The sequence below is a fragment of the Nymphaea colorata genome, chromosome 12, assembly GCF_008831285.2.
Source record: "Nymphaea colorata isolate Beijing-Zhang1983 chromosome 12, ASM883128v2, whole genome shotgun sequence".
NCBI classification, from domain to species: Eukaryota; Viridiplantae; Streptophyta; class Magnoliopsida; order Nymphaeales; family Nymphaeaceae; genus Nymphaea; species Nymphaea colorata.
Window position 1 is genome coordinate 19,075,850 of NC_045149.1, and position 24,716 is coordinate 19,100,565.

Here is a 24,716-nt window from a genome sequence, read left to right on the forward strand (position 1 = left end):
AAAAGGGTTGAGATTCTGGACAGCTAAAATAGTTCGAGATTGGGCCGAGATCGAACATGCATGGCCGGAAAATGACAAAACCCTCATACCAGATCCGAGGAACTCGAAACCCTAGTCCGGGCCCGGTTGTGGCTGGAGCAACAGACTTGTCGTTGAAGCAAAAGAAACATGCAAGGCTCACGGGGGTGCTGCTGCTAGCTGCAGATATTGTAGGACGTTGGTTGTTGTTGCCTTCCATGTCCTGAACAGAAGATGCCTTGCTTAGAACCAAAATTGCTTCCTTCATCAGCATGCAAGAATGACCAATTCTTTGATGTCACTCAACCTTCCTCCCACACACACATTATGCGACAATTGCCAATAAGGTCCCTGTGAAAGTTTGCCAAATTTTATATTTTTTTTTTCTCTATTGTTGAGAAGCCCTTTATTCGTTGTTTAAGAAAAAAATAATGTTGGTTGTCGTTTCCTATTTTGGACTGAGATTTTAAGTTTAGGAGGAACGGCAAAAGGAGGCATCCATCAAGAAAATTCATACATCTGAAGCTTGCTTTTGGAATTAAGGATGTCACGTAGTATTGAATCAGAAACTTCTCTAATTTGAAGCTGACAATTTGATTCCAATATTTTCATTTTTTCCTCATGAAATAGGTTTCAATTTTCAAATTTCTTAAATACTGTCTTGAGATTACCAACAAGTTAAATTGTCTCCCCAACATTACCATTAACATTTTTGTTGCCGAAAAATAACCGAAAGACAAAAAATCTCCAAGAATCGGGTGAATCAGCACAGCTATTTGTCGTTTTTTAACTCAAATAACAACTATAAACTCATCTTTTAAACAATTGAAAAATTCGAAAGAAAAGTAAAACTAGCTAATGTTGCTCCGAGAACAGAACTTTAATTTCCTACTTTCCATGTGTTTGGCAGATCTTGGTCGTGTCTGTGTTGTGGGGAACAGATGCCAATAATGTTTCATTATGAGTTTTAATGTACAAATAATTAATTAATGATTTTCATCGCAAGGCATTTATGTAACTTCTTACGTTTGTTGGTAGAAAAGAAAAGGGCGTTCCGTAAAAGAGAAGAAAGTTGCAGTAAAGTTGGTGAAACAGTCGTTCTTTCAAAAATTACCAACCGAATCAAAGAAGGAAAAGAAAAAAAATGAAGACTGCGATGACAGAAAGAACCATCCAAAGTTACGTAACAACGATAGCCTGAAAAGGAAGCATCGTGCGCATTTATGATCACCAGGGAGAGCATCGACCTTCATTTATTCACTGTTCTGTCTTGCTTTGAGGTGCATGTGCGTCGTCGTCTATATAAAGGGGGGGGAGAGATGTCGCTAAGAAGAGCCATCGATCGATCACCGTTCTCTTCTGATCTGTACTCTCACAACTCCCGCTTTAGTTACTGACTACTGTTCCTCGATCAGTCCTGTGGTTGAAGAAACAAAGGCAGTGAAGAAAGCTACCTGTAGAGAAAGGTACGACCTCCTTCTGTTTCTTTCTTTCTCTTTCTTTTCCATCTCCCTTGAGTTCTCTTGTTGCATTAGAGAAGGTATAGGAGAAGACTGATGCTTTCTGCAAAATTTATTAGAACTTCTGCAAAACTATGACCTGAACCAAGTAACTCTTTGTCTCCCGGCAGCCTGAGAACCTTACCATTGCGCCAATTTTTCTTTTCTTTTTCGTTGAATTGTTAAGTAGGCTTAGAATTCTCATTTTACTTAAATAATAGGTGTAACTTAGACTATTCCGCAATTACCTGTTTTATGAACTACCTGTGTCTAGTAACCAGATTAATAGTCTCCTCCTCCAATTACTTGGTGAAGAAAAAATAACGATTCATAGTTCAATCGCTTTTCCAAGATCAGTTGTGTATGCCGGAGGTCGACGGAAAAATGAGACTACAAACGAAATGCAGCCGGAAAACCGCAAATCCAAGTGCTGCCATCTCCATGATCACAGACGTCCATCTCCACCTCTTTCACCAAGCATACTTGTATGTCAAATGCCACGTACATGAGAGTTGGAAAGAAGGAATGGTGCCTTTCATTAAGAAACGGATATGGGTATAACAACCTTTTTTTAATTTTTTAAATGCATTTTCATGATTAACTTAGAGTAGTAGAACATGTTCGGGGCCTTCGTATAACCACCTTGCGTTGTCCACACGGATGAACCCGCAAACAAACAACCCGCTTCAAAACCAACATCTTAAGAAACCTATTTCTTAAAAGCTAAGCAACGCCAGATGTAAAGGTGAATATTCCGTGGTTAAATTTCAGATAAAGGTGTCATTCCACAAATCTTTCAAGTGACAAGAAAACAACAAAATAAGTGCAAATGTCCGTCATTCTTTTACGTTATTTGCAGTTCAAACTTGTGCTTCAAAACCAACACCTTAAGAAACTTCTTTCGTAAAAGCTAAGCAAAGCGCGTAAAGGTAAATATTTCACACTTTTACTATTCAGACGAAAGTCCGAGGATTCTATCTATCTTTGTCATACATGTATAACTAAAATAAATTTTTTATATATATATTAACAAAATTGAAACGCCTATACTCTAAAGGAGATGATATAGCCGGTTTTGTTAGGAATGTATGACTGATACATCTATAATTCAATTCTCATATGCATTATTGCTTTTGCTACGCAAATGTAGCAAAAAAGTATATATTAATTGACGCATAAAAACGCCTATTTCTAAACAAATTTCGATTCAGTTCAGTAGCTAGAGTCAACCATCCGTAAAAACTGTCGCACTGTTTACTATATTTAAGAAAAGTATAGGAAGCTTCCTCGTAATTTAATAAACAAAGCCACACATTCTTTACTCTTGACGAATAGTCCTCGTATTTATGCTTTGTTCATTTCGGTGCTCCGTAACTATAAGATGATCCTCACTTTCTTGGTTGTGTGTTTATGTGATGGAAATGGGGACCAGAACCTTGCAATGGCGTCGCAATCGTCCATCTCACTCACCGGAGGGGACTGCAGGGTGGCGGCCCGGCGAGGCGGAGGATCGAGGTGCCGCACGAATTCCAGCGGGGCCGGGGCCGGCTCGGCGTGCACTTTCCCGCCGGGATCGCCCCTGGAGCGGATCGCGCGGCTGGTGTCAGGGAGCGCAGTGGTGATCTTCGGCTTCAGCGGCTGCTACATGTGTCACGTGGCGAGGCAGCTCCTCTGCGGGATGGGCGTCAACCCGACGGTGTACGAGCTGGATGAGGAGGAGGACGGAGGGAGCCGGACGGAGGACGCACTCGCCCTCATCGCCGGCCGCCACCCTCCGGTCCCGGCGGTCTTCATCGGCGGCAGGTTCGTCGGCGGCTTGGAGCGCCTCATGTCCATCCACATCAAGGGCAACCTCGTCCCCATGCTCAAGAACGCCGGCGCCCTTTGGCTCTGAGCCTCGGCTCGGCTCGTCAGGCTCCCCTAGGCTTTTGAGATATCCGGTTTGCCGAAGTTTGCCTGGCAATTTTGGTGTGAGCGTCATCTATCGTGTGACGACCGTCGGGCTCGTATAAAAATGTAAAGTCGTGTAATGGATGACAATGTCAATAATACATGCGATCTTCCTTTTTCTTATATGTTTCCTTTTCAAAATAATCACATTTCAACTAAAAACATAGTTATAGATCCAGTTTTAAAAAACATAGTGTCCATAGCAATTCAGTAGTAAGGGGTTCACATTGAAAGGGTTCAGTGATCGAACGTCGCGATGGTTGTGGGTTCAATGGGTTCAATGTTCGAAGGGTTCAGTGTTCGAACCTCGCGATGGTTGTCATGATTTGGTGTGTTATTCTTTTCAAAGGGTTCAGTGTTCGAACCTCGCGATGGTTGTCGCGATGGTTGTCATAATTTGGTGTCTCATTTTTTTAAATTGCAAACAATGACAAGTACAACATTTGAATTGAATGACATATGGTAAATTATATTAAAATCTTGGAAGCATATACCACCTTAGGGTTTTTATGTGAGAGACAATTTCTCGCAACTATACATAAAAAAAATGTTTGTTGGTCTCTAAAAAACCCATATTTAAAGTCAAATATTTGATATTAAATAAATCTGAACATGATTGAATACTATTGAATCTGAATAAGCATATATAAAAAAACGAGAAAACGAGAAACGTAAGCGATACTTCGGATGTGGGAGATAAATTTCATTATCGGCGATATCTTGTGGACTGTTTACGTTGGTGGAGGGAGGGGGAAACGGGTTTAAGATATATTATGCAAAGCAGAGCGCGCGCGCGGGAAGCAAGAGAGAGAGGGAGAGAGAGAGAGAGAGAGAGAGGGGATGGGGTGGTCTCACCCTGACATCTCGTTGCCGGACCTCTTGGTTCTCGTGAAGGGCTTCGTCGACATCGTCGTCCTCGCGTCGGGGCGCCAATCGTCTGGTCTTCCCGTCCATTGGGACGCCCAAAACGTCAAGAAAGCTCTTCAGTGGGCGTTGTTCTTCGAGGAGGTCAGTTTGATATCGTTTCCCTCCCAAATGTTCATTTCCTTAGTTGAGAATTGTTGATCCAATCGTTTTGGACGTTAATCTGAATGATTTTTTGTATTTTGCGTCGATCGAACCATAGAACGTTGGTCTTCCGGGTTGTTTATATGCGTAGGTCTTTCTTCGCTTTTGGGTACAAGAACCTACTCTGAATCATGACGGGATGCCGGGAAGCCCTCTTAGAGTTCCTCGAGGATCCCTAGAGGAAGTAAGTTAGGGAGTTCATGGTACGAGATTTATTGCTTGGAAAGGGTTCTAATTGAATCATGCACTGGGTTGCCGAGACATAGAACCTGTAGGGGTGACCATGGTAGCCTTCGACCATGAAGATTGATAGTCAAGAACGCCAGGTTCCACAGGAAAGTACTTGAAAATCCTGGTGGCAACTGAGGATTATAGACGTTATATGTGGACTCGTGTTGTCTTTGGAAATTGGGCGGTAAATATAGGAGCAATGTCACCAATCTGTGATCTACCATGATCTTGTAAAAAAATGCAGTTGGCAACGTTTAGACACGACACTTGCGAAAATGTGTTCAAAATGACAACAAAGTCACATAATCATATAAGAGGCCACCTATAAACCTCTTTTTGCCTTAGAGGTTCAGCATTTATTCGTTACAAATGACAGGGCTTCTCTACCTCTCTGTCTATGAAATTTAAGTATACCATGCGTTTCCTGCGTCAATTACTTGAGAATTGGACTGGAAAACTGTCTGCGTAGAGAGAGAGAGAGAACCAGTGCCAGTTTAACATAAACAATTATTCGTTACTTAAACACTTAAAAAACTACTTTTCTTCAAAAAAATGCCCTGCAGTGACATAAAAAAGTTTTGAGTCCACACTAAATATCTCTACTTCCTATTATATACCGTCAGACTTTGTCAGACAAATTCTACACAAACACACGGAAACTGGTATATCTTAGACTACTTAGGGACAAAGCCCAACACATTTCAAACTAAATTAGCAAAAGTACCTTTTCTACAATGGAACCTTACGAGCGACTTGATGGCAAACATAGAGAGAGAGAGAGAGAGAGAGAGAGAGTACCGGTGCCAGTTTAACATAAACATGCTTTATTTCAGGCTGCTTTGATGAAAATACTGATTTTTTTTACTATCAAAATTATAATATCCGTTAATTTTTTTATGATTAAAAAGCATATTAAAACTTCAAATATATTGGCTTAATATATGTTTGCTATCAAGTCGCTCATAAGGTTACATTGTAGAAAAGGTACTTTTGCTAATTTAGTTTGAACTTTGAAGTGCTTTGGGCTTTGTCCCTAAGTAGCCTAAGATATATCAGTTTCCGTGTGTGTTTGTGTAGAATTTGTCTGACAAAGTCTGACGGTATATAATAGGAAGTAGAGATATTTAGTCTGGACTCAAAAATTTTTATGTCACTGCAGGGCATTTTTTTGAAGAAAAGTAGTCTTTTAAGCCTTATTTTTAGATTTATACAACATCTAAGGGCTTTTTAATGTGCTTGGTCTATCATCATGGGAATGCAGGTATAGGTCCCGTTGGTCTCATTTCAGTGGATTCCTCACAAGGTATAACCCAATCCTGGATAAGCACACTGTGTCCATATGGCCCTTTATAGGGAAATGTCTATTTGGCTGTGTCAGTATGGGTCAAGAATAATTAGGAAGTGACGGCCTGGGACGGGCTTTTGGGATTTCTTCGGAGTTAAGAGATACTATCATACTATAATCATATACCAATATGCAGTCTTCCCTGAATGGTGAATGGGAGGACCAAGAATGGATCATGTCTTGTTTTAGGTGGCTGCCTTGCCGGTATCTCCAATCAACTTATCGCGCTATTCATGATAAGACAAAGTTGTTTTGTTACTTCGTACAGACAGTTCTGGTGAACCTTTTTCTCCAGACGTTGCTAATGCTAGCTGGGAGATCATAGGCTCAAAAGATCTTGGATTGCTACCGTAAAGTAATTTACTCCAGTTAAACCCAGTCCACAATGGAATAATTGGTGAATGTTATGAGGTCCAAAGATGAATACTGTAACTTTGTGACAACTGAAATGAGTTTGGCTCGTGTTTCCTGAAATACTTTTCAATGCCAACTCCATGACTATGTGTTTTGATCCATTTTGCATTTAACGTGGCTTCCTATTAAAGTTTTCATCTCATAGCAATTTTGTAGGTATTTCAAAGGATTGCTGACTCAGCTGATTATCAAGATTCAGTCACAGATCTGGATGCAGCAATAGGGGAAATTACATCAGATCCTTCTTTTCCTCAGGTACTAAGCACAATTTTCTAATAGTTTATAGTTTATAGTACAATGATTTACAACCATAGAAACTTAATTTTAAGAAATGCATGTGCTTGAGAATTGGCTATTGGTTGTTTTGGTAGGTTTGGTAGCCATAGTTTACAGTACCTCGTACTTCTTGAACTGCAGGGTCTTGCACATTTGTCTTCTGCCACTCTCATGAAGGCGAGAGATTTCATGGTAGAACATTTGCTCAATGCACTACCACTCAGGGATGCACAACTGCATTCACTACTATCTGCAGTGGTTGAGCTGGATATTAATGGTCCTTCAATGGGAAAGCAGCCTGAGCCCTATGTGGTTTATGCCAACAAACTGGCCTTGTATGAAAATTCTAGAGACATGCCTGACAGTAAAAGCAGGTGTATAAAGAAATTAGAAACACCACGTACAATTTCTCCCATGCAAAACGCATCAAGCTATTCTGATATTTCAGAAATCGTCCTTCAAGAAGTTGGCAAAAAGCATACAGTAGTTTCCTGCATGTCATCATTGGAGGAAAATTTTGACACTTTATCAGAAGTAATTACAAAGAGTGCTGAAGAGGGATGTACAAGTAGCATATGGAAGGAGGAAGGATGTCGTAACATGAATGAGTAAGTGTTTTTTATACATTTGATATTTGTTGCAGTCATAATTTATAATTAGGTGGTTTTGTAACTTGTGAGAAGCCACTGTTGTTTGAAGTCTAGTGTCAGTGCAATGTTCATGGATCTTCTAACGTCTTTCTTTTCTCAAATGTGTGTCTATATTATTTACTATGCTTTTGGAAAATGCTAGAGATCTTGCTGATGTTTTTTCTGATGCGTTTGGAAATTTTACTTCTCATTTCACGGACTATATTGTTAAAGATTTGGATGCCATTTGCATATGTTGTTGATACCTTTGATAACATGCCCGAGTAAAAAATAGAAGAGATTTGACACCAAGTTCAAGCTCATAAGGTACAGCTTGGTTACTTGTGAAACTCAAAGCATATACTTTTATCATAAACACTTCCTCTTTCTAATAAGCAACTTGACTCACCATTTTTTATTGTGATTGCCTTTCTGTGCTATAAGGAAAGTAGAAAATAAAGAGCTAATGCAGTAAGTGATCTTAATCAACAATTGTTACTTGGATAACTAGCAAATTCTGTATCCGTTATTGAGTCCTAGAAATAGCAATACTTACATTCTGCTTTTTAAGTCAGCTACATTTGCTTATAAAAGTTGAAAAAAATACATATAACACACTTTAGTATGGTCTTTTAGTAGGAAATCTAATCATTTCCATTCAATTCACTATTACTGATGAAAACTGATTTCTTCTTGAATGAGCACTCTTTGTTTGATTCTATAATCATCCAATGAAATTATATTGAAACTTGAAATTCTCGATACAAATTCACTGGTCTGCATACTTGTTACTATTAAAAGTTGTAACTAGTTTGCCATGTTTCGGTTGTTTTCATTGTAGAGATAAACAGCTGATTCTTGTGAATCTCCAGGAATTCGGTTGATTTAATTGTAGAGATAAACAGCTGACTCTTGTGAATCTCCAGGAAAATAGAGGAAACAGTTGAATCTGATTTATGGAGCCGATGGAGGTCAGGTTGTTTGACCTATTTGCTTAACAAGAGGACTGTTAGTTTGATCTCTGGGGTAAGCTTGATTTTTCATTGCCCCAAAAGTCAGTGGATGGAAGCCCTCGAATCTGTAAAGGTTTCAGTTGCTGGCCGAAATGGTGATCTGCTTGAGATGATTGTACGTTGGTGCTATCTCCAAAATAAAATTTGCATGAAAATTTTCCTTCATTTCTAGAATCCATTTGATGCTAACCTACTTGTAAAAGCCGTTACTTCCTTGCCCTTTTCTTGCTTCCCTTGTGCAAACTTGCTTGTTATCCAATTTGTTTAGGCAAGCACTGAGAAATAAGTTGTTTGGGTTTTTAATCAAATGACAGAGTGTTGCTTGTTGACTGTTGTTTACTTTTGAGGGTCAGTGCATATATTTTTACATCTAAAACTTGTTAAGCAAAAATAGCTTTTTTTGGCATTACTATTTTATTGGAAGATATTTGTGCCTTTAATGTCATCTTCTATTTTCTCTTTTAGGTAATTGTTTTTCTTGATTTGGAATTTGAGGTTAACCAAATTGATTTCTTGTCATTTATCTCCAGCCTCCATGGTTTTGTGTTTAATATAGTAATCTCATGATCCCGGAACTTTTTCTTATTTTATATGGAATCTTTTCTGTCTACCTGAATGCTTTCATCTGACACGCTTTGCTACTTCTTTCCATCTTACTTTTGTCTTTGTGCTTACTGCTTCCAACAATGTGCACAACTGAGTTTTGCTTCTATTTTCCTATTTAGAACTTCTTTCTTGTGATTTACTCTTTTTGCTTATGGTATTTAATTCCATGTAGGTTGTTATTCTATCCGTGTAGCTTGTTATGTTTTTTTTCAAAGTTCAGTTATTGGTGGTTTATACTTCAATTCGTGCCTTGTTTTTGGGAATTGGTTAAAGTAGAAAACCATGGAAATTTTTAATTGTTTCATTTAAAGCTAAACCCCCCCACCTATACTGTTGGTTCTCAGCTGCAACCTTTGTTTTGCATCAGCAGATACATGAAAGCATTTTTACTAGTTCACAATTTGTAGACATTTTAATTATAATTATGTAATCGTCCATAATCATCAATGTCATTCTCCACAGAGTGTTTTTTTTTTTGTGTGGTTGGGGAAGATTTAGCAGTCAAAAGTGCTAGGCTGCTCTAGGTGATGGACCTTCAAAATGGATTAGGCAGGGCTCAGATGATGGGCCTTCAAAAGGACTAGGCAGGGCCTAGTCAAGCAAAATTGTGAATGAAAGAAAAGAAGAGGTAGAGGAGAAAAAAAAAGGAAAGGATAAGTAGAAAAAATAAAGAAGGGAAAATTAGAAGAAGAAACAGAAAAGAAGAGAAAAAATAAAGAAGGTTGCTCTTTTTTTTTTTTGGGATTGGGAGCCTATGTGGCCCAGCCTAGTCAGAATGGTGGCTGTTTTAGTGCGCTTTTCAGATTTGTTTCCAAACGTAGTTTACTTGGAAACATGTCAAGAGATTTTAAAAACTGATAAATGAGATATTGGATAGTAGATTTTGTAGCTTTTCTTTTCTCCTGCAGAAATACGAAATAACAAGTACAAACCTTTAACAATCAGAGACATATAATAAAAAATAAATACTTATAAAACTTTTTGAAGCTTTTGTTATAATGTCAGGATATAGTAATGGTGTGCATTGTGACACTAATTTTTGATGTGATGTGGATATATCCTGATATTTTTCTCATATGATTCCCAGACTCCAAAATCGTGAGAATATGGGGTAATTGTCAAAATATCAAGATATTAGTAACATGCTATCCTACCTGCCATGCATTTTTGAGTATGCAACTAAAGCAGCTAGTGGGGGACAATCAAATAAATGTTAGAGTTGAGACATCTATGTGCATATGAGTGTGATTGTGTGTGCATTCTGTTTATGAGTTCTTAAAGTATGACAGCTGATTTGCTACATTCATGGAATTTATGAACTCCCTAATTGGAATTTATAGAGGATTTCTCTGTTGACAAAATCTGTCTGCAGGTGCTTTGAAAATGTTCATTTACTGGGAAGTAATGAAGACTTTGGACTGATCTTGCTTTTCCAATATAAATACATTATGGTTTGAGGTTGGAATAGCCTCCAATTTTTCTTTTGACTGCTATGCATGCATACTGATTGGAAAACCACACTTTTTTTCTTGATTTTTCACGAAGACTTGTTTCTGCATTGGTGCAGACTGCAGTACAGACTACTTAATGTACACATTTTTACTCCATAGATATTGAGGAATTTATTAGAGCAATTAGCATATGCATTTTATCCATTTGCTTTGCGATATTTGGGTGTAGTGTAAATCATCCAAGCCCTGTAATTTGCCATGATGGTCATGTGTGTTTGCTTATAATTGTCACCATTGATTTTGTGAATCTTTTGTGAACAAGTTTGTCTTTTCTGCCACTCCATTAGCCGTTAATTACATAAAAGGGTCTAATCCGGTTTCTTCTTTCAATTGGAATATTTTTCGAATATTGCATTTTATAATGTCATCAGGCTTATCCAAATCTTATCTCAATGATAAAGGCCTGCCAGTGGGTTCCTTTATGATAATGGAAATCATTGCTGATGAATGTTCACAGGAGCTTTGCTTGTTAGGCTTGATGTCAAGCACATGGAAAGAACTGGTCGAGCAGTTCACATCATGTTCTTTTGAAGTTCTATCTGTCTCAAAGTTGTATCATGATATGCACAGTTTACTTCAGAGAAGATCACATTTTCTTGATTCTGCGCAGCGAGCTACTGATAGTAAGGTACATCTACATGTCTTTGAATAGACAGAATCTTGGGGATTTTTAAGTATCACCATTTTCATGTTTCATCTGTTTTGTTATAGAATTTGGAAAAGTATGCCTGCCTATTGAAAAATTTAAGAAATCAACTGTTTATAAATTTTTTTCCTATAAGTCTATGATGTATTTTGGTGGTTATAATCAGGAATCTGGCATTTTGGAGTATCTGTCCTCATTGGTGGACCCAAATCTTATTCAGTTGTGGCAGCTACCTCCTGTTCTTGTGGCAGCTGCACTGCCATCATGGTAGTACTGTTTGCTTTGGCTGCATCTACTTAGTTATTGATAACTTTGTTTTGTATGGTACTCTCCAGTTGACATTACTGTCGTTATTTGTACTAAATGTTATTATCTCGTCACTACCATTTTTTGTCTAGAGTTACCACCTTAGTATTATGGTTGGAGAACAATCAATTCATCAGGTAGCATGAATGTTACAATATCTTGGAAGCAATTTCATGTGTTTAGTATTTTGTTTCAGGTCGGCGCTGTTTCATATGTACGCTGGTGAGATGGAAAAGCAGACAACTGAAAGCTCTTCTGCAGTAAGGTTACATATTCCATCCATATTTCAATTCTGGTATCCCTGGAGTTCAGTTCAATCCACTCACTTTTTTCTTGATTTCCCTCTAGATATTGCAGCTGTGATCAGTACGGCAAGGGCCATACAGACTGTAAGTTGAGACTTGAGAATTACTTGAAACATTGCATCGTTGGCATGATTGATCTTATAGTTAATGGCAGTTATTTGCTACAAAATTACTTTTATCTTTTTTTAGACAATTTCTCATTCAAGTGAGCAGATAGGTTTGTCCCTAGTAGCACGTGGCCTGAGGTTTAGTTAAACCAACACCTAGTTCCTATGGTTTAACAAGAACCCATTGAGGTTGTGCTTACAACTAGGATTGAACTGGAAAAGTATACCGGCTAGCCAGATATATAATGGGCTATCGAGTTGATTGAGATGCTTACTGAGTTTGCCTATCCCCTATTCTAGCTTGGCAGGGGCAGGGAATGGTATGCCTGCAATAATCTCAAGATGTGATACTCATAAATGTTAGTCAATTTATGAGCAAGATGTGTTTATAAATATGTATTTTCTTGTTGTAATATCGACTTTTTTTTAAAAGGTCAGGGTTTTGATATGGATTAACTAGTTGGACAAAAAACATTGATCTCTGTTAACCAAACATGTTGTCTGTGAACCCCTCTATATCTTCATGACCGCCACTGCTACTGCTACTGCAGCCAATTTCCTTTTGCATCCATATATATGCTGTTTCAGGCAGAAGAGGACGGCAACTTCTCCTGTGTGACTATGGCGTATCTATTTAGTATTTTCAGCCCTCTGTACACTTAAGTGGTAGCTCTTCTTAGGTATGCATTCAAGTAGTCTATGTGATAGTGCACTAGCTTTTGGGCAGAATAAAACCTTTGCTTCCGTTAATCACGTCAGTGTGGGACTCCAATGCTTGAAGTAAATAAGTTCCCCCAGTGAAATGCAGATTTTCTAATTATTTCAGGTGAAATTGCAGAAAGAGTTTGGTGTATTTATATTCATCATGTTCGTGGCCAAGGTCACATCCACTGACTTCTAATATTAGAGGTTAGTTCAGTCATTATTCTTCTATGTAAAGGGCAGTAATATGCATAGTTCTTTTCTTTAAGCATATTCTCTTAACATTCAGGTTAACTTGCATTAGTAACTGGTTCGTGCTATTGTTCACTCAGGATTTTGCTATTGACTACTACAGAAATACATCAGCGACATGGTTGTGATTGAGTGCATTTTCGTGCAGGTGCATGAATTGACCTGCACTTTCGAGAATATTTTTACTTTCTGCTTTGTGAGGATTGCGGATGACATGATGATATTTGATGTGGTGGTGCACTATTGAGTGTCATGCTACAGTAACGTGTATAGAGGGCTAGCCATTTATTTTTAAATGGACCTTACTAGTGGAACCTGATCTTTCTCCACTGCAGTATGGCTCTTTAAAAATCTCAGCAAGTTCGTCAACTTGATTCAGTTTTCTGGGGGAGTTTGTCCTTTGCCCCTAAAACCTGAGATGGCATAATCTCCTTTCACTAATTGGTGGAACGTTTTTGAAGGTCAAATCAGATATGTGGCTGCAGTAACATTAAGCTAGGCTATATTATTCTGCTTTCAATTTGTGTAAGTGTAGAAGAAACTGCAAACTGCTATTTTTGACCGGAAAATAGGAAACTTTATTCTTCCCCACCCTCTTATGCTTCATTGAAACAAAAGCAGGATTCTTCTACCACTGATGTGTCACATCCTAATATCTTTTTGGTTTGAAGGCTACATAATGAAAACAACCGTAGTGGTAGGTCATATTTCACAGCGTAATCTCCATCTACTTTAATAAAGGGGACGGTAGAAACGTCCATATATGCCTACCGGATTGAAGAATAAGTTGCTTATCGAAAATGTGATCTTGTCTAGTATTGGCTGCACCGTCACCTATTTAAAGTATTCTTTCTAGCTAGGACTTGATTTTGCACGGAGTATTCCTAATATATTCTTTCCTTGAAATTTTTCACAAGGTTGCCTTTAGACTTTCAGTAATGGGATTCTACATTGTCACACAGAAAAGGGTGCTCCCGAAGACTTTATGTCCCACTACACGGGGTGGACCACCAAGGAAGTTCGACCTTCTGACAAGCCATGACAGTGGTATGGACTGGCATTTATAATTGATGCTTTGGAGCAGGCGTGCTCTGATAACATAAGGATTTCTATGGCTTGTCAATGGGTGAGAAGCAAAATAACTGCAAGACGAGCCAACCACAGGCATGGCGGAGTCGCCCTTGTTAATATTCAAGCCAAGGTGTCCATGAGCACATGGAGTGGAAGAATAGATTGGAGGCGGCTAATATGGAGGATCAAGGCACATTGGAGGCAAACCGTGTGGTTTCAGAATAACTCTGTGAAGTTTAGTTATGACATTTGTAGTTATTGCCAAAATTTTGATGACGGTCCTTAGAACAGCTAGAGAGTTAGGATGCAAGCCATGTTTGAGAGAGGGAAAGGAAATATGTCTTGTATTTCCCAAACGACGCTCCTTCTTTCATTTTATTCAAATATTATGAAATAAGCCTAATGTGAATACCGAGTGGAGGTCCATGCAATTCTATCTTTTCTTGAAATATTTTTGGTTTGCCATGAAGCAAGGGTTTAGTTTTTCCCTAGATTGTTGGGAAAAGGTATTCGTGGTTGATCTTCAACCTTTGGTTTCAATATGCACAACACGTTGAAAGCACAACGTGCTAGTGACGTTACTTTTAATTACGGCGGTGCTTTTCTTATCCTTTTCTTAGTGATATTTTCAGGTAAATGTGGAAAGACGCCACGCTGGTTGCTCCATAATTTTGGCCTTCCTTGAGTAACAGGTGCTTACTTAACTAGTAGATTCTTAATTAGTAGATTCATTATTAAGTTCACATCACTATATTTAGGTTTATGTATTTATTTAAAGATGATGAACCCCTGTAAGTAATAGAATACTCAATGTGCCCATTTTATTCGATACCGTTCCCAAGTTGGTAGCCCTCCATACAATACAAAGATTGTAATAAAACCTAGGTGCAAGAGTGTAGAAGTTGGACTAGGGTTTCCACTTATACACATTTGGTATTTTCCCTTTTTCCATTTGCCTTCTCTCTGTATTCTTTATTCATTTCGTGGGGGTTCTAGCAGATCAAGAAATCGTTCTTAGTACTGAGCTCTTGACTTTGATTCGAAGATTAACTCATTGTTGGTACTTGATCTCCCTGCGGTATAGGCTTTGGCCAATAAATTTCGGCTTCAAGGCCCTAATGGCCAATTTTTTATTTTGAAAAATAGATACTGAAAAGCGCTCATATCAGATCATGATTCTTCTTGGTTCAACACCTTATGTAGGTGAGCGAACCCAACTTCCAAGAAGCAATGACTATTACAAAAATCCAAACGAAGATGGAACTATTGTGCAAATGAAAAAGCCTGAGTGGATAGAAAATTTGAATTTGAGCGGCTATCTTGAGTTTATCACCGCTAGAAAATTGAAAAAATTACAAATGGGTTTCTCATCTTTTGCGCCTATATAACAGATGCATGCACGCTCGACTTCGTAGGATAACAAAGAGGCCCTCAAGTTTTAGTCAATACTTACAAATGAACCCCTGTGTCTGTGACCTTTCTAGACGGAACAAGTTACTTACTAGCCAATGTATGAAAATACCTTTTTTCTATTATCCAAAACACCAAAAGGCGCTTAACATAAACACCAACAAAAGAAAAGTTTTTTTCTTTAAGTTCCTTCACCTGTTCAAAAGATTTTGATTTTCTGAAGTCTGCTTCTAGCTTACCGTTTCAGTGAATATGTCCTCTCTATATCTCTGTCTCTGTCTCTCTCTCTCCCTTCATTCATAGTAACCAACATTTCTCGTTCACCAAACATGGAAATGTAATTAAAGAAATGATTCCATATTTTAGACCAATATATTAATCGCTGCAGTTCCCCGGTGCATGAAGAACACTGCAAATGAACTGGGAAGAGGATCTCGCTTGATTTGAAAAGAAAACAGGAACCGAACAGAACTTAAAGAAAAAATGTGATACAAGCTACGACAATAATGTGATTAGATGCCTTGGCATCATAATAACATACACAGAAATGTGATGGATTGTCCCACAAAGAAGTAGCTTAAGGAAAAAGGCAAGAAAAAGTGGAATCAACTGCTGGGTGTATGTAATTAATGTCAGTTCAGAGTAAGGATGAACTGTGAATGTTTTGTAGGAAACGCTGGACCAGGATATAACAGAAAATCTAGTAATAATTTCTGAAGAGGATGGACAAGGCTAACAATGAGAGAACTCATTTTAGGTAGACCTCAAGTTTTAACCTTCTTTAATAACACATGGCAAATTCATTGAAGACATGCTTCAAGCTGGTTAGGTTGGGTAGCGTTGATTCCCACATGTACTACTTTTTGTGCTCCAAAAAGTAAAAGGTACCCCATCCAATTAAAGACAGTCTGCCACACACCCAAAGTTAGACATAGCTCAAGACCCTGGAGGCAAGGAGAACTAAGGATGGGCATTGGGCTGGCCCAGGCCCAGTAAGAACTGGGTCGGGACCTGCCCGGTTCTTACAAGTCGGGCCCGGGTCCGATACCCGGAAACCGAGCTGGCCCGATCTAAATTAAAAATTATTTTTTAAATATACATCATGTTTGTTTGATTATAAATATATTTTTAAATAATAAAATATACATTATTAATAATAAAATAATAATTTAAAAAATTAATCGGGTCGAATCAAGCCCGGATCCAAACCTACCCATCGGGCCTGGGCCTGGCCCCGTACAGGGCCGGGTGGGCGTCTAAGGCGGAAGGAGCATATGAAGTTGTGACTATTCCAACCATGACTAATAATATGGACACTGAAAAAAAGGAGTAGAAATCAAGAACAATTCAATATATATATATATAACAGAAAATACCGAGCAACTAAAATTAGAGAGAAACAAACCTGAAAGCAGAACTATTTCAGAACATTGTAAAACCTCATTGTTTGCTTCAAGAAGCAAGTTCTGAAAACGGTCACAAACGTCTCACTTGAAAGTTTTGAACAATGCGATGTATACGTGGAGGACTTGACCAGTTGATGCAACAGGTGCAGGTGCATGGAGAAAAGGCTGTGAAGGAAAAACAATTTCAACGTGCAGATTGTGAAAGAATTCGCAGATCGTGAAAACATTATTAGGAAGATTTTGGTGTCAACAAGATGTCGGCAATCTGCATAGGCTGAAGAAATGTAATTGTAATTGATCAGGAAAATTTTCATATTAAGACCCACAATGTCAGAAGCGTCGACGATGTTGCCGTTTCATGCAGTTCATATCTTGATTTAATTAAGGGACGAAGCGAAGGTAACTCAGGATTTTGTTAAACGTCCTCGTCACCTCAATTTTTTTTTCTTTTCCCTGAGTTTGATTTTATTGACGAATCAAGGGAAGAAACGTTTAATAGAATATGGTAAAAAAACACAAAACAATGTTAAAAATAAAATATTTTTCCGATGAAACCCTGCATATTATTAATAGTAGAGATTTACCTGCCTGAGTTGAGTTGGAATTTTGATATGCACAATTTTAATAATATAACATATAATATAATCCAGATTGCAAAATTGATATACTAAAAAGATACATAAAACAATGCCTCATGTCATATCTCCACAATTAAGGGTTTTGAGTTGTTCATCTGAAAAGATACTATCCGAAGATCACAAGTTCCGCATTTTTTTTAATGAAACTTATCAGTTTCAAACAAAGTTGGTAGATACGTAAAACAAGCTAAACAATCTAACCACATTTGTCCCGTCAGATGTGTGAAACACGGCGAAAGAGTCGGTGGCGAATGTTGAACCGTTAAAAAAGGATACATCCAATTCCTTTATGCAGACTAAAGACAGAGGTGGGAAGCATAGCAGGAGTTTGTGATTTCACAGTTTTACAACCTCGCAATTATTTCACTTGTTTCACAGTCATCAATGCGCGCCACCAACCGGTCATCCCTCCACCTTCTCCTGTGGGCTGTCACTCTGGAACCCTGTCTCATTTTCCACCATATATTTACCATAAGAAGATTTAAGTTTGTAGATTTGCGTGATCTTCACTCTGTAACATCATGATCAGACAATTTAAATGTTGATCAACAGACATATGTTAACTTTATTTGCAAATATAATAAACCAAGTTTGCAAGTAGTATGAACAAGATTTTGTCGCTTTCTAGTGTACCAATTTCGATTTTGTTGAGTCTGATCAACCCTCGTTTTACTGCCTCGGATCCGATTCGTTTGCAACTCATTCAAACATAGCGTACGTCTAGACTTGAAATCGGCAGGAAATTATCGACAGAGAGAGCACTGCCAGCCTAGCTCCTGCAGTCTCATCACGTGAAAGCAGATCAATCTAATAACTTTGACATGTTGCAGCATGTGTTTTCTCATGTACATCTGTTTGTCATTATCCCAAGGGGCGTTGGACCTCCATTGCTTCATAGCCTCGCTGCTCGCAACTTCTCTTCCTCGTTGCTCCGTCCCTTTCTCAAAAAGTTTCCATCTTGAAGTTGCAGGAAAGATGGTGAGCAGTTCTGCTCAAAGTCTCTCTCTGCTGATCTTGAGCATAGTCTTGACAGTGGGGAGAGGCGGTGATTGGAATATCTTGCACGTCAATCAAAAGGGTGTTCCTCATATCAGTATCAAGAACTATTGTGAAAGTTGGAAGATCAATGTTGAGCTACACAATATCAGAAAGTATGGAGTCGTTCCTCAAGAATGTGTTGAGTACATTGGGAAATACATGACCTCGACCCAGTACAAGACTGATGTTCAGAGGGCCGCAGAACAGGTGGTCCTCTATATCACAGAGAACTTTGTGTTAGATGAAGATGGCAAAGATGCTTGGATCTTCGACATTGATGACACTCTCTTGTCAACGGTCCCCTATTACAAGAATCACCAATTTGGGTAAAATTCTCAACTTATTCTTTACTGATACCAGCAATGCAGATCCTGTAAACATTTCTTGCTCAAATTTAAAACCTTTTAACTCCTGCAAGATGAACGCCACCAGACACCTCATGTTATTCAACAGCAGCAGCAACAGAGAAATTTGTCACTGAAAAATGATGAATCTTTCATTCCTGTCTCCATTCTTTTATAAAGTATTTGCTTTTCTGTGATGTGGAAGATTCTGAACATGTTGTAGGGGTGAGAAACTGAACATCACGTTGCTAGAGAAGTGGATGAAGAGTGGCAAAGCTCCACCCTTGAAGCCGACGCTGTGCCTTTATAATCATATCAAAAGGGCAGGGTTGAAGATCTTCCTTGTGTCTGGAAGAAACGAACACTTGAGGGATGCAACAGTGGACAACCTTCTCAAAGTTGGCTATGCAGGATGGACAAGCCTCATCTTAAGGTATGGAACAAAGTAACAAGCCCTCTTTTATTTCAAGGCAGATAACCAAGTTGTCATCACAATCAAATGTACTCAAAGAAGAGCGCCAAGCTTCCAATCTCTTTCCTATGAACATTGTCTCAGAAAATGATTTTAACATATGTTCTCTGCAATCTATCTACAGGGGAGACGAAGATGCTGGCAAGACCGCAGAGTCATTCAAAGCTGAGCAGAGGAACAAAATTGTAGCAGAGGGCTACCGCATCTGGGGAGTTGTTGCAGACCAGTGGAGCAGCTTACTAGGGTATTCCACCGGCCTGAGGACCTTCAAGCTACCAAACCCCATGTATTACGCACCATGAACCAAGCTCTAACACCCTAGAAACCACTATTCCCTGTATCAATAAGTTGTCCCACCGTAGACCCGAGAGCATGTGCAGCAGTGTCCTTCATATGTAATGCTTGGATCTCTCTCTCTCTCTCTCTCTCTCTCTCTGACACAGGAATAAACTTGTGGAAGCTACATGAACTGGACAAAGCCAAAATCTGTGTACATGAAAGCAAGTATGCAAGAACGAAAACATAGAAGAACCCAGAGGAGGAAACGTGTTCCGGGTTTGAAAAAAGACATAAGCTTGAAGAAACACACGAGGCAAACAAGTATAATGTGAACAAGATCACAACCTTGAAGAAGCCACATGAACCGAATATGTGGAAATCGCGAAAGCTTATATGAGATTTATGAGCAGCAGCAGTTGATAACTAAAATGCACTGACACAAACATTCACACACTCCCAACTTTCTTTACATGACAGGACATGGAACTTGGTCCAAGGCCTACTTCTGAATACCTAGACAACTTTCTGGGAACAGCTAAAGCTCAATCCTTGTCATCCTTGACTAAGTTCCTTTGACATGAGACTCCTGTTTGGACAGGTACTCGAACAAACTGCCATCCACAGATGCTCTTATCGCTTCCTTCGGTAAGAAACCTTGCCGGTCCCTCGCCAGAATGTACAGTATTATCCACTCCAGCTTGCTTGAGATCCTTGATTACCATAAATTGTGCAATAAAACAAGTTACCATCAATGAGAAAAATGGTCAAATGACTGAAAAAGAATGGGTATTACAGTTCATTCGTTATCTTGCAATCTTGAGTAGCAAAAACAAGTAAATACATGATATAGATATGCACAATGTGTTGCTCACAAGGATCACAAGGAAAAATAATAAGTACCAGCCAAATGGGTCCATGGCCACTCGATTGCCTTCAGTCATCTGCCAGAGCTCTGTGAATGTGAGAGCATCCGACTTTGTACGAGCATATTTGCTAAAAATGTTCTCAAAGTTTGCTGGACTATACCTGCAAAAACACAGGATTTTTTTTTCTTTGAGAATCGTTCTTCCAATTGAAAGAATCTGTCTGGAGTTTGTCATCTTCATATAAGAAATACTAGCTATGCAATTGCACCGAAAAGACACAGAAATCTTCTTCTTGCATTTGAAGCCACACAGAGCAACTGCTGCTAAGCAGGTTAAGGAACTAATACCATTTACATTAAGGCATCGTATACTTGAAGATCAACGTCAGTAAAAGCTCATAGAGTTTAGCATCTCAAAACTCAAACAGTTTCGTTAGATGATAAATGATGTCAGACACGCCGAAAAACATTTACGTGGCGAACTGAGAAAAGGCAAAAAAATTTTTACTTCTGTCAAGTGTTAATTCGATGTTGTGCTGCAATTAAACATCCTTCACATTCAACCCAAGTGGGTTGAAAAAAAAAGTAAAGAAACACAGTTGTGAAAATAGAACAGCTTGATCATCTGAACATCTACCATGGCATTATAAGTTGATTGATTAAGTTATGTGCATAACAATCACAAAACTTGTAATTAGAGACGCATACCTTCCCTCTGTATCATAAGTTCCAGAATCACTGCCATGCTTAGCTTTGTGGATGTTGTGAATATATATGGGAAAGAAGGGAGAAGGGAGCCATCCCTGCAAAAGCAATTGCCAAAAGAAAGGATCACCATTTTCATACAATCTCACGAGCACGCGTATGCACTACTTGCGTAATGCCTAATAGCACATAAATTCCCTTATTCATAAAGATGGACGAATCTAGAGAAACCTAAAGAAGACATTCTCTTAACAAATTTAACTCCTTCACAAAGGAAGATGACAGCTAACTTCGACCAGAAAAACTATTTTGGAGAGGGAAAATAGATCTGACAGTAGCTGAGTAAGAAGACGTATTGGAAGCCACCATGTTAAATGAAAAAATAAATGATAAATGCATTTCATGTTTGCTAATATTGCAAATCTTGTTGGTGCAGGTAACAGTATCGGAAATGAAATCGTTTGATACTGTTAGTAAATGCAATCTTTTTCTTCATATTTCTTTTATTTTTGTAAGAGATCCAAAAACATCGAAAATGAGTCAAATCACGATATCTGTCATAGAAAAGTTTCACCACATGAGTTGAACTTTTTGAACTTTCTAATTGGCGACTGTAACATGATTTGTGACTAATGGACTAGAAGAGTTAGAATTGTGGATCTTTCAAACGACGTTCCTACAAAATTGGAACTTTTTAACACATCTAACAACGTAGGATCGTCTTCTCATTACAGACAATACCTTTTGTAATGGCTAACGTGTAAAACATTCAGGGGACTTAAATTCAAACCCATATATTCATGATAATTGAGCAAGACTAATCATGTAAATCACATTTACAGCAGTAACCATGTCCATCATCTTGTGTATTCATACAAACGTTTAACCATAGAGATCACATTCACACTTACAATATTAACCATGTACTACACCTCAGCCACGGTCTCATTTTTGCAAAAAACGAATAAAAGTATCGTCAATATCAGTTCTTATAATTCAATAGCCATAGATAATATCGGTTTTCTTTATTCAAAATATGGACCCATTAAAAAGCCAACACTCCAGGAGATTCTGCAAGTTCATGGCTTGAACCTCTTCAACAAATCACACACACACACACACACTATATATATATATATATATATATATATATATATATAATATATATATATATATATATATATATATATATATATATATATATATATATATATATATATATATATATCTATATATATGAGAGAGAGAGAGAGAGAGAGAGAGTACCGGGAGAGTCTGATAGCTTAAGCCAAGGTGTATGACCACAGCTGAAATAAGCGACATAATGATATTGAACCCAACTGCTCTAAACCCTGAAACACCATCATCAAATCACGCCGTATTATTTAATTTCTCAGACTATCAACCTTACACACATATATAAGAACACGAAGAAAGCCAGAAAAGCAATAAAATGAACAAGAACCTGAGTAGGTCTCCCACGGGTAGATGATGCCGTCCCCATCCCTGTCGAAGAAGGCGACATGCTGCTGCAGAACACTAAGGTCGTGATGCTGGTGCCCCGGCGACCCGTTCTTATGCTCAGCGTCCACCGCTGCCAGAGCTCTAGCCACGTCTTCTCAAGAACAAAACAAAACATGCAGAGACAAAGAAAGGAAGCCAAATACTGAATGTGATCAGCTGCAACCTCTTTGAATCTAAGCACTACAACACAATGCACCCCAACCAAGCACGTAAGTGGGTAGAAGATACATACATGGCTTAGGAATAGCGTCGTCCAAGTCGGTCCGGACCCTTCTCTCTGCCGTGAGCGGCGCTCTGCGAGCCACCGTCGATAGAGGGTCGGCCGGAGCAGCCATGTCTTTCTCTCCGCTGGTCTTTTTCTATTGAGCACAAAGCAACAGACGGCCTTCAAACTTAGTGAGAACAAATGAGATTGAGATGAAATGGGATGCTGAGACCTCATGAGCGAGGCTCTTAATAGAGGTGAGAGCTCCGGAAAGAGAAGGCGACACGTAGAAGAACACGTATCGAAAGCGAGGTAGGCAAGCAACACGTAGATGTGAAGAAGGCAGAAGACCAAGGCGAAGGTAGCCAAGCAACACGTAGAACTGAAGAATGCAGAAGACCAAGCGACAGCACCACCGCCAGGCTTAGGTCTGACCGAAATGGTCAAGTATTGCCAGTGAAAAATTAAACATGAAAAGCAGAGCAAAGAGTAGAGCAGGGGCTGGAGGATTTTCAATGGCGGGACACAAATCTGACGACCAACGTGATTAAATCTTGCCAACTATGGCGGCCTTCTTTTCCTTTTCACCTGATGACTTTGCCGTGTAATCGATAAAAACGTAACAAGAAGAATAGGGACCATGGGAGGAATAAAAAATGACAAAAGGTATTTTTTTTTATATTCACATGAATGATTTACAAGGTAATATATATAGAATTCATAGATAGAAACCAGCAACGTTCATATGCTTGATTTTGTGATAGTACAACATCATAACAAAATTAAGCTTATCATTTCTAATTTCATGTCATTTTCAAATCTGCAACGTCCAATATTTTATCCTTCTAAATTGGTGTGATCGTTACTAACACTCCCCTCAAGTTGGTGTTCAGGATCGACGAGACTCAATTTGCATCTAAATTTTACGAATGAGTCCTTTCCCAACACCTTAGTAAATATGTTTGCAATTTGATTTTTTGTGTCTATTTGATTGGTACAAATTTTCTTTTTTAATCTTCTCTCAAACAATAGGAGAGTCAATTTCAATATGTTTAGTTCTTTCATGAAACACCGAATTTGTAGAAATGTATATTGCAACTTGATTGTCACGATGCAATTCCATTGGTTGGTGGTGAATAACTCCAATATCATTAAGAATGTACCTTATCCAAGTCATCTCGCAATAGATCAATGTCATCGTTTTATATTCGGCTTTCGCTGAAGATCTTGAGACAATTGTGTTTCTTAACTTTTCAAGATATTTGACTTTCTCCAATAAAAATGTAAAGAGTTAAAGTGGATCTTTTTGTCATTGGGCAAGATGCTCAATCTGAATCATAAAAGGCTTTGATTATCATGTCACTGTGGGATGACAACAGAACCCCATAACTCATTATAGATTTGATGTAACAAAGGATCTTGAAGGCCATCTCTAAGTGTGTTGTTCTTGGCTGTGACATGAACTGACTCAACATGTAACGCTGTGCAAAATATCAGGTCGTGTAATGATTAGATAGACCAAACGACCAATTATTTTCTTAAAAAACGTAAGATCTTGTAATAGTTGTTATTTTTCATCATCCAACTTTAAATGTTGCTCCATGGGTGTGTCACTAGGTTTGGCACCACTGTATGCGGCTTCATGTAAGATGTTCAGCATATATTTCTTTTGGGATAAAAAAATCCCTTTCTTGGATCGAGTTACTTTAATGCCAAAAAAATATTTTAATTCTCCCAAATCTTTCAATTGAAATTTTTTATTGAGATGACTTTCAGTTTCTCGATGGCATCACGATTGTCTCCTGCAATGATTATGTCATCAATATACACAATGATGAAAATACTGCTTTGTTTATTGATATTGAAAAACAAGGAATAATC

General features: G+C 38.5%; 4 protein-coding genes across 15 annotated transcripts; 3 read left to right on the forward strand and 1 right to left on the reverse strand.

Annotated features, from left to right (window-relative positions):
- Nucleotides 1-1,303: 1,303 nt before the first annotated feature.
- Nucleotides 1,304-3,590, forward strand: LOC116266025 (glutaredoxin-C1-like). The gene is made up of 2 exons (XM_031647082.2): nucleotides 1,304-1,484; nucleotides 2,950-3,590. The coding sequence occupies exon 2, from the start codon at nucleotides 2,959-2,961 to the stop codon at nucleotides 3,409-3,411; it is 453 nt and encodes a 150-aa protein (XP_031502942.1). The 5' UTR covers nucleotides 1,304-1,484; nucleotides 2,950-2,958; the 3' UTR covers nucleotides 3,412-3,590.
- Nucleotides 3,591-4,247: 657 nt separating this feature from the next.
- LOC116265882 (uncharacterized) lies at nucleotides 4,248-14,346 on the forward strand. Of its 11 annotated transcripts, none has more exons than XR_007575010.1 (11): nucleotides 4,248-4,475; nucleotides 6,682-6,780; nucleotides 6,943-7,409; nucleotides 8,357-8,558; nucleotides 11,018-11,188; nucleotides 11,373-11,473; nucleotides 11,709-11,772; nucleotides 11,861-11,901; nucleotides 12,751-12,833; nucleotides 12,959-13,026; nucleotides 13,841-14,346. XR_007575010.1 is itself a non-coding variant. In XM_050080866.1 (10 exons), exons 1-9 carry the CDS (start codon nucleotides 4,308-4,310, stop codon nucleotides 12,816-12,818), a joined length of 1,386 nt encoding a protein of 461 aa, XP_049936823.1. In that variant the 5' UTR covers nucleotides 4,249-4,307; the 3' UTR covers nucleotides 12,819-12,833; nucleotides 13,841-14,346. The 11 variants fall into 11 exon arrangements, 3 of the variants coding, with proteins under 3 accessions (XP_049936823.1, XP_031502715.1, XP_031502716.1); XR_007575012.1 differs by having other exon boundaries at nucleotides 12,763-12,833; XR_007575008.1 differs by having other exon boundaries at nucleotides 4,249-4,475; nucleotides 11,709-11,777; nucleotides 13,796-14,346.
- A 3,901-nt stretch (nucleotides 14,347-18,247) lies between these two features.
- LOC116265884 (acid phosphatase 1-like) lies at nucleotides 18,248-19,674 on the forward strand. The gene is made up of 3 exons (XM_031646857.2): nucleotides 18,248-18,767; nucleotides 19,009-19,218; nucleotides 19,382-19,674. Exons 1-3 carry the CDS (start codon nucleotides 18,379-18,381, stop codon nucleotides 19,557-19,559), a joined length of 777 nt encoding a protein of 258 aa, XP_031502717.2. The 5' UTR covers nucleotides 18,248-18,378; the 3' UTR covers nucleotides 19,560-19,674.
- Nucleotides 19,675-19,806: 132 nt separating this feature from the next.
- LOC116265885 (peroxygenase-like) lies at nucleotides 19,807-22,965 on the reverse strand. 2 transcript variants are annotated; one of them, XM_031646858.2, is made up of 6 exons: nucleotides 22,863-22,965; nucleotides 22,572-22,721; nucleotides 22,373-22,458; nucleotides 21,104-21,204; nucleotides 20,437-20,556; nucleotides 19,807-20,246 (listed from the first exon to the last, which is right to left on the reverse strand). In XM_031646858.2, the coding sequence occupies exons 1-6, from the start codon at nucleotides 22,963-22,965 to the stop codon at nucleotides 20,099-20,101; spliced, it is 708 nt and encodes a 235-aa protein (XP_031502718.1). In that variant the 3' UTR covers nucleotides 19,807-20,098. The 2 variants fall into 2 exon arrangements, with proteins under 2 accessions (XP_031502718.1, XP_031502719.1); XM_031646859.2 differs by lacking the exon at nucleotides 20,437-20,556 and having other exon boundaries at nucleotides 21,110-21,204.
- Nucleotides 22,966-24,716: the final 1,751 nt, after the last annotated feature.

What these genes read in the sequence shown, in the direction of transcription:
- LOC116266025 (XM_031647082.2), top strand. Translation starts at nt 2,959, where the DNA reads ATGGCGTCGCAATCGTCCATCTCACTCACCGGAGGGGACTGCAGGGTG.
- LOC116265882 (XM_050080866.1), top strand. Translation starts at nt 4,308, where the DNA reads ATGGGGTGGTCTCACCCTGACATCTCGTTGCCGGACCTCTTGGTTCTC. An exon ending in CAGATCCTTCTTTTCCTCAG is followed by an intron (nt 6,781 to 6,942) that starts GTACTAAGCACA and finishes CTTGAACTGCAG; the next exon opens with GGTCTTGCACATTTGTCTTC. An exon ending in CGGCAAGGGCCATACAGACT is followed by an intron (nt 11,902 to 12,750) that starts GTAAGTTGAGAC and finishes TAATTATTTCAG; the next exon opens with GTGAAATTGCAGAAAGAGTT.
- LOC116265884 (XM_031646857.2), top strand. Translation starts at nt 18,379, where the DNA reads ATGGTGAGCAGTTCTGCTCAAAGTCTCTCTCTGCTGATCTTGAGCATA. An exon ending in TACAAGAATCACCAATTTGG is followed by an intron (nt 18,768 to 19,008) that starts GTAAAATTCTCA and finishes AACATGTTGTAG; the next exon opens with GGGTGAGAAACTGAACATCA. An exon ending in TGGACAAGCCTCATCTTAAG is followed by an intron (nt 19,219 to 19,381) that starts GTATGGAACAAA and finishes ATCTATCTACAG; the next exon opens with GGGAGACGAAGATGCTGGCA.
- LOC116265885 (XM_031646858.2), bottom strand. Translation starts at nt 22,965, where the DNA reads ATGGCTGCTCCGGCCGACCCTCTATCGACGGTGGCTCGCAGAGCGCCG. An exon ending in CCCGTGGGAGACCTACTCAG is followed by an intron (nt 22,459 to 22,571) that starts GTTCTTGTTCAT and finishes ATGGTGTTTCAG; the next exon opens with GGTTTAGAGCAGTTGGGTTC. An exon ending in GCCATGGACCCATTTGGCTG is followed by an intron (nt 20,247 to 20,436) that starts GTACTTATTATT and finishes ATGGTAATCAAG; the next exon opens with GATCTCAAGCAAGCTGGAGT.